This window comes from Carica papaya, chromosome 7 (genome assembly GCF_054855325.1).
Source record: "Carica papaya isolate Zhongbai chromosome 7, ASM5485532v1, whole genome shotgun sequence".
Lineage (NCBI taxonomy): Eukaryota > Viridiplantae > Streptophyta > Magnoliopsida > Brassicales > Caricaceae > Carica > Carica papaya.
Window position 1 is genome coordinate 5,939,586 of NC_142315.1, and position 8,187 is coordinate 5,947,772.

The following is an 8,187-nucleotide window of genomic DNA, read 5'->3' on the forward strand; positions in this document are numbered from 1 at the left end:
AACATTTTTATTTTTTTCTATGTAATGATGTGTACTTGAATTATTATGACAATGAATACATACATGATATATGATAATTTTAATTATAGAGCTTTTAATAATTAAAAAATAGATCAAAATTCTTTCTTTAATCAAGAAAGACTATTGATATATATAAGACTAAAATACTAAAATTTCTCCTGTTTTATATAAAAATATTCAAAATTCTCCCTACATTACTTTTTATTCAAAGTTATTCTTCTATTTCTTAAACACAAGTCAAATTTTTTTTGTAATTAACATCATATGAGAATCACTAATGTGACACTGTGATATATCACCTCATTTTAAATATGTTGATATGAACATTATATTAGAAATACATCATCGCTCATGTCAACAAATTTATTTTTACTTGGATTCCTTAACCCAAATTACCTTTGTTCACCTAAGCCATTGTCTTCTTCGTCTTCTTCATCTCCATCGTGCTCTAAAACTATAAATCACGTAAGTTTTTTCTTCTCGCACGCTTTTATCATTTAACATACTTATATCCTTTACAAAGATAAGTTTTTACTAAACACATATTTTCGTCTTTCACGGTTATCTTATTTTAAACTATTAAGACCTGACATTAATAATAATAGAAAATATGTTATTCACGCTAATATGTTTAGTCAAGACAAGTGACACAGAGAAAAACTGTTATATCTTTAATTTAACTAAACTGTAAATTTTCACACATACTTCATTCTCTCGAATCTTCAATAAGTATGCAAGTTAAATCCATTAATTCAATTTCTAATGATTTGATATGTTGATCAATTTTTTTTGAACTAGATTGACTTAAAAACTTTATTTTTTAGGGTTTTACTTCAAATTTTTTATTGATGGGACTCCAATTAAAGAATTTAAGAACATTTAGTTGATTAGTTTTCCATTTTCGAAGAATAAAGTTTGTGCAAATTTGTATAGTTTATGGAATATTGATGATTGGGCTACGAGAGATAGGCTAGTGAAGACATATTAGTCTTGAGTTCATGTCATGATTTTTTACAGAAGATTTAATAGTGACAATATTTGTGTCTGGTTTAATAAAGCACCTTCTTGCACTTTCAACTCTTTATCTTTTTTCTCTACAATTAATGAATAGTTGTTGCAATAACTTGATAATATAAGCCAAGCAAAGTTGAGATGGGGGCAGAAGAACTATATGATCTATACTCACTCTTCTTATTCAAAAAGATTTTGTAAAGGTCTATCTCTTAATGCAACATGTCTTAGATTTTAAAAAAAAAACTAATTTAATGTATGTAGATTATTGCATTCAAATGCTTTTATTTTTTTAAAAAAATCTTACGAATGTGATTATATAATCAAATGAACTGCGGATGGTGGAGACCATACATGTTGATACTAGAGCACAGAGGGTTGGAAGGTTCATGACGCACTGCGGATGGAATTAGACACTAAAAGGATGAACACGAGCATTGTTTGCAGAGTAATTTTACAATGAGAAGCTTGTGACGGAGGTGTTGAAGATAGGGATTAATGTTAGGGTGAACAAATGGATTAGGTTGGGGGGAGGAGGAAGGAATTTCTTAAATAGACAAAAAGTTGAGAAGTCGGAGAGAGGTCATGGTGGAAAGTGAAGATGAGGAAAAAAAGAATAAGAGCCAAGGCAACAACATTAAACATGGAGAAAACAGCCAAGGAGAAAGGAGGCTCGTCTTATTGTCATTTGAATGCTCTGCTTCAAGAATTTAGAGGTTGCATCAAGACTGATAAGGTTTGGCAAAGATGTGAGATTAAAAAAAAAATGAAAAGATAACTGATAGGTCCCAGTTAAAAGCCAGTTAATTTGATAAAATTTTCTCGTTCGAGTGAGAATAAACCGTACTTGAAACAATAATTTTTCGACCCCCCTCCCCCCCATTTACTAAATTTGCAACATTTAAATACAAAAATTTCTAATTACTACTTCCTACTTCTAAGACAACTAAAACATAATAAGATAGTAATAAATAATGAAAATAATAGAAAATATATAACAGAAAATAAGGGATATATGATATATTATTGACTAATTCTACAACTGTTCTAAACACACATTTTTCTTAAACTAAGCACATATTTTTCTTAAGTTGGTTGGAATTGAGATATTCGAAACTTAACAATAACCAATAAAGGCGGTAGCGTTGAATACTTTATTTGTACTTCTTTTTTTTTAACAATTTTTTCTTTAATATACGAGTTACTTTAAACTGATCGACAGTAAATTTTTTTTTATATCACGTTAGATATTATATGTTATCTGACACGACATCTATTTATACAAATGTACATGAAAAAATATTATATATCATTAAATTTGACAGATAAACTCAATTTTAATATTGTTAAGTAAAAGTTAAAGAGACGAATTAAATTATAAAAGTTTAAAAAATACAAAATGTAACTATTAATTGAAACAAAAATTAAAATTACAAAGACAAATTATTATTTTTGCCAATATACATAAATATATATAAATGATGGATCAAAAAAAGCAAAGCCGTTTAACTTCAAGCGCATTACATACTACACGATTTCAGTGAGCCGATATGAGCCGAGATGAGTCGATATGAGCTGATCAGAGCCGAGAGAGCAATAAAGTCAGATTTCTCTGACGCCATCCATTAGTTTACTCCCGGAACCTACTAAGCACGCAGATAAAAATAAAATATTCATTCATTTAATCTTCTCCACCCTCCACCAAATAACGCGCCTTCAAACATTCAATCACCGCCGTCCATCTCAACCACCTATCAACCACCTTTAGTTCTCTGCCAATCATATTACTCCACGTCATCAGTGGGGGTTGTTAACCTCCACCTGGGTCGTTACAGCTAATAATCATATCCCTCGGCCGTTCCCCTTACACGTTGAAACGGTCATGCTATAAATACCCTTCTCATTCACCCGAAATCTTTCCCCTCATTTCTATACGCGTTTTATTATCTCTTGATTCTATCGCGGTGTCGTTTTGATTTTTTCCTTTTCTAATTTAAACATTCATTTCCTTGAATTTTCTGGCATCGCCATGGCATCATCGATGGAGATTGAACCACTGACATCAGGAGCGAGCAATCGTATAATTCCGATTTTGAAAACCCTACGGACATCTCTCATTTACTTGCAGACGCTGATTTTCTATGTACTTCTGCTTTTCCTACCGCGCCGCCGGCACTCTTGCCCGCAATCCACGGCCAGTTCTGGGGACCCGCAGAGTCCGGCGAAGAGTTCCCGGCGGAAGTCAGTTTGGAGGCGAGAGGAAGAAGATACAATAAGGAGAAGAGCCTTGGCTGAAGGTCTGGACATGGGCTTCGTGACCGGAGATGGGGAGGTCCGGTGCCACTGGAATTCCTCTTTGTTTTTTGGGGTTCGCAGCAACGCTCTCTTTTGCCGGTCTTGGTTCCCGATTACCGGTGAATTGAGGTAGCAACTTTCCCCTCATCCCCATCCTTCGTGTTCTGGTTCAGGATATAGTCGGTTTGGTTAGTCAGGGTTTTTGGTAGAACGGGAAATTAAGCTCGGTATCTTCTTCCTTTTGAGGTTACTGTTTGATTTAATGGTTTCTGTTTCAATAAATCAATACGTCAACTTTTGTTTTGTTCTGAATTTTCAATATCAGAACTCGCGTAGTGAGCTAACTGAAATGGTTGTGTATTTTGTTATTGATTTGAGTGAGAGAACTTGAAACTTCCTAACATGAGTTTAAGAAACTAGAGATTTTAGTTCGATAATAGTTGATCTGTCTGTTTTCTGCTTAATCGCTAATTCCGAGGGCATCGTACTTGGTTGCTATTGATTCTATTCGTCAATACATGTAACTTGTTCTTGTTCTCGTAGTTCTGCTGTTTCCCTTTCTTTTCTTTTCAGTTTTCTTCAAGATGTGTCACATATCCTTCGATTTCTTTAGCTGTTGCCTTCTGGAATCGTAAATATACACACATACATATCGTGAAATATGTGTATGCACATATATACTGTGTGTGTATGTCTACTTCCAATCCAATTATAACACACAAGGAATTCTTTACACTACTAGACGAAGTAAGGTGCTCTCTTGCTGTATGTTTGAATTTTCTTCTACCCGAAGATCTTTATCATGTACATGTCAACCTCTTTTCTGCACTTCGCATGGCTTATTCTAACTGATGCAACTTCGTTGTTTCAGGGGTATTTTGATCATTATACATGGGCTCAATGAGCACAGGTATTTTCAAAATGATTTTGCCTCTATTGCTGCGAACCTTATGTTCATAGCCGTAGGATGAATAAATTGGGTTCATGAGTTTGAAAGCAATAATTATAACGCTAGCAAGGCTATATTTTGACTTGGTTTAGTGACAAAAGGTTTGTTGTCTTTCTGTTGATCATTCCAGTGGGAGATATGCTCATTTTGCAAGGCAGCTAACCTCATGCAATTACGGGGTATATGCGATGGACTGGATTGGTAAATACATTCAGAGTCTATTTGTTTATTTGACTATATTATTTTCTATTTCCAAGGTTTCCAATTAAATTATTGGCTATTTCCTATCTGTAGGCCATGGTGGGAGTGATGGATTGCATGGATATGTTCCTTCCCTTGATTATGTTGTTGCAGATACTGTACGTTTGGTTTTTGTTATTTGTGCTTTACGTCTTAATTGTGTCTTATACAGAACACATTACCTCTTTGTCATTACTTCAGTCTTTCTAGATGAATGCTACATCACCTGGCTACATGTGGTGAATGTTAGCTTCTGATTATTTTGATAGCAAGAATCCTTTAGGATTTCTCTCAAGCCATTAATCTTGAACCTTATTAAGGCTCCGCCTCTTGCTCCACATCCTCTCACAGTTAAAATAAATGATATTGTAATTCTGGGCTTAGTTACTAAGTTTCATGATCTTGTTGCATTAGTTTTTCTGTCCTTAATCCATGTTCGAAGTCAAGTGATCATATGAATTCTCTGTATCTAATTTAACAGGGGGCTTTCTTGGAAAAAATCAAATCAGAAAACCCTGGTGTACCATGCTTTCTCTTTGGTCACTCTACTGGTGGAGCTGTGGTTTTGAAGGTAATGCTAGATTTAATTTTTAAAGTTGCTAAGTTCGAGAATTCCAAGAAGTGTTTGCAATAATACTGTCTACTGTTCAACAGGCAGCTTCATATCCTCATATTGAAGAAATGTTGGAAGGAATCATACTTACCTCACCAGCTTTGCGAGTTAAGCCAGCACATCCCATTGTTGGGGTAAGTGAACTTTTTGGTTTTAAGGAATTACACACAAGATACAAGTGTAAAAATGTCTAAAATAGATGTATGTGCTGAGTGTCTGGACTAGTGGTCAAGTGTTTTATCTATAAAAAGAGTAAGGTCAAGTGTCTATTCCAGATATGCAAATCTAGTTGCATTGTTGAATTTAAACATTAAAGAGCATGTTGATGCACTGACAATGTAGATTCAAGTAATTTTGCAGTCTTATCGACTGCACTGCAAGTTTTACAAAATGATTTGCAGAACTGAAGCTTCTAAGTTGGCTGATTTTTCGTGAGACTTCAAGTCCTCATTATTTAGTGCTAGTTACTTATTTTATGGAGTTGATCTAGTTAGTTTATCCTCTGTGCGTGTCCAAGAGGGATTGGATTATGTTGAAGCTCCCAGGAAATTTTTATGGATAAATGGTCTTTTCCTTATCTCATAGTGGACAGAAACCTGATATAATATTGCATAACCTCACTTGAAATTATCCGAAACAATGATAATAGATTTGGGAATTGCAACCTCGTTCCCATGCATTAAAAACTGTCTCTGATATCTATGTGTAGGCCGTTGCTCCTATTTTTTCTTTGGTTGTTCCAAGATTCCAGTTTAAAGGTGCAAACAAACGGGGCATTCCAGTTTCAAGGGATCCTGCAGCACTTTTGGCAAAGTACTCTGATCCATTGGTTTATACAGGCCCCATTAGAGTTCGAACAGGTCATGAGATACTACGGATTTCCTCTTACTTAATGCGGAAATTCAAGTCTATTACTGTCCCATTCTTCGTTCTTCATGGAACTGCAGATAGAGTAACTGATCCATTAGCATCCCAAGATCTATATAACGAGGCAGCCTCTAAGTTCAAAGACATAAAGCTCTACGATGGCTTCTTACATGACCTTCTTTTTGAGCCTGAGCGCGCGGAGGTTGCACAGGATATAATTGATTGGATGGAGAAAAGATTAGGTACTGGAAGTGGAATAGTGGGCAGCCTCTTATAGATCATTTATGTTAATTTACCTTGGAAGTAATTCGAGGTTTTTAAAGGTTTGGGGATAGATAGGAAAGTAAAAAGCACATACATATAGAGTTTAACTACCAAATGTATGTATTGGGGGGGGGTGGCTCTCTTGTTGGGAACTTGTTAACCGGTGTAGTGAAAATATATTTCCATTGGGTTTCTCTTTTTCTTTTTTAAAGACTTTTAATTAGATTTAGTAATTCTAATATCTATTTATTTTAATATTTAAATCGTGGAATATATGAAATAAATCATGAAGTACTCCGGTTATGATTCATATTTAATATTCTGATATTGTAATCAGATTTTTTTTTTTTCAAAAAAAAAAGTTATATATTTATTTTAAATTAAAATTTTTATTTTTTAGTTATTATATTTATTTTATTCGATTTTTATTCAGAAAATTTTTGGACTTTAAAGGTTTAATTAATAAAATATTAATTTATTAATTGAATTAAATAATAAATGTAATAAAATACTAATTTATTAATATTTTTTTTAGTAAATTAATGAGTTCAACTAGTAACTTATTTAAACACAGATGAACTACTGTACATCACATCATTGCTTAGTTCGACAGGGATATATCCTTCGACATAAACTTCAAATTATAAATTAATTTTGAGGTGTAGTCTGCTGAAGATCACGTTCCATGGCTGTTGCCATATACTGAAGACAATCACGAATATAAGAAATCAAATCATCGGATTTCCAACCTTCAACAGGATCAGCAACAAACGACCACTCAATCTTGCAGCCACGATCGTCGGGGACTACTTTTACGGTGGCGACATATTTGTTCAAGCCGATGTTGTTCTCGAGAAGTTCGTAGACAAGGCAGCGCTCTTCGGGTGTGATCATCACTACCTTCTCGTTCGCCCAACTGGTTAGGGTTTCACCGGACCCCACGGGTGCTGATTTTTTGATTGTACAGTGACGGACCATGCCGGGCTGGTCCTCGACTTGGCGACACGAATCCATATTAGGAAACCATTTGTGTATGTTGCAGAAATCTTCTACGAGAGACCAAACTTGATCTGCTGTTGGACCTGTTATTTCTGCAGTCGCCGTGCCTTCCCATCTGCTCTCTGTTTCAGCTTCCATGAGAGAAGTCAGAGAGAGAGAGAGAGATGAAATACGCAAGTAGAGCAGACGGCGACGGATTGATTTAAAGGTGTTAGTTTGTGGGTATTTTGGTAATTATGCGGAATCTTCACTAGTGGACTATAGATTATAAAGAAGATATATTCAATTTTTGTGAGATTGAAGAAAATGGTGTATATATTTATTAAAAAAAGATATATATATATATATATCTCAATAATTATAATATAATAAAAATAATTTTAAAATAAAAACATAACTTTTTTATTAAAAAAATTTATTAATTATTAATTAAATAATAATAAATTATCTATTTCATATTAAAACTTATTGTAGTTGCAAGAAAATACGATGTCAATGTTTAGGAAATGTTTAAAAATTAGATAACATTTTATTATTTTCAACTTCAGTCGAAATTAGAAAGTGCGATGTGCATTTATAGAGTATAATTTTTTTATTTATTTTATTAATTAAAAAAATATTGGGTGTTAATTGGTGCATAAGACATTGAATTATATCATATAGTAATAACTATAGGTTAAAATTTTAATATTGGTTAAGTGAAAATTAATACTATAATTGTTTTTTTTTAAAATAATAATAATTATGAGGAATCTTTATTAGCGGAATATGATACTTGGAAAAAACTTGGTTAGCTCGTAATTGCCACTTTAGACTTTCTTAACGAATCCTTAATGAAAAGACAATTATACCCTCCGACCACTTAAAATATCCTCTGCAGGGCGTCCACCACCACTAATTCTTCTAGAAACCTGCCTTCCCCACACAC

The 8,187-nt window shown here is 33.7% G+C and overlaps 2 protein-coding genes across 3 annotated transcripts; one reads left to right on the forward strand and one right to left on the reverse strand.

Annotated features, from left to right (window-relative positions):
• The first annotated feature begins 2,940 nt into the window (after positions 1-2,940).
• LOC110809085 (alpha/beta-Hydrolases superfamily protein) lies at positions 2,941-6,570 on the forward strand. Of its 2 annotated transcripts, none has more exons than XM_022034800.2 (7): positions 2,941-3,456; positions 4,199-4,237; positions 4,407-4,477; positions 4,571-4,635; positions 4,998-5,087; positions 5,171-5,263; positions 5,839-6,570. In XM_022034800.2, the coding sequence occupies exons 1-7, from the start codon at positions 3,062-3,064 to the stop codon at positions 6,271-6,273; spliced, it is 1,188 nt and encodes a 395-aa protein (XP_021890492.1). In that variant the 5' UTR covers positions 2,941-3,061; the 3' UTR covers positions 6,274-6,570. The 2 variants fall into 2 exon arrangements, with proteins under 2 accessions (XP_021890492.1, XP_088063736.1); XM_088207610.1 differs by having other exon boundaries at positions 3,314-4,079.
• Positions 6,571-6,761: 191 nt separating this feature from the next.
• LOC148252910 (Polyketide cyclase/dehydrase and lipid transport superfamily protein) lies at positions 6,762-7,470 on the reverse strand. The gene has a single exon (XM_088207611.1). It carries the CDS (start codon positions 7,395-7,397, stop codon positions 6,909-6,911), a length of 489 nt encoding a protein of 162 aa, XP_088063737.1. The 5' UTR covers positions 7,398-7,470; the 3' UTR covers positions 6,762-6,908.
• Between the last annotated feature and the right edge of the window lie 717 nt (positions 7,471-8,187).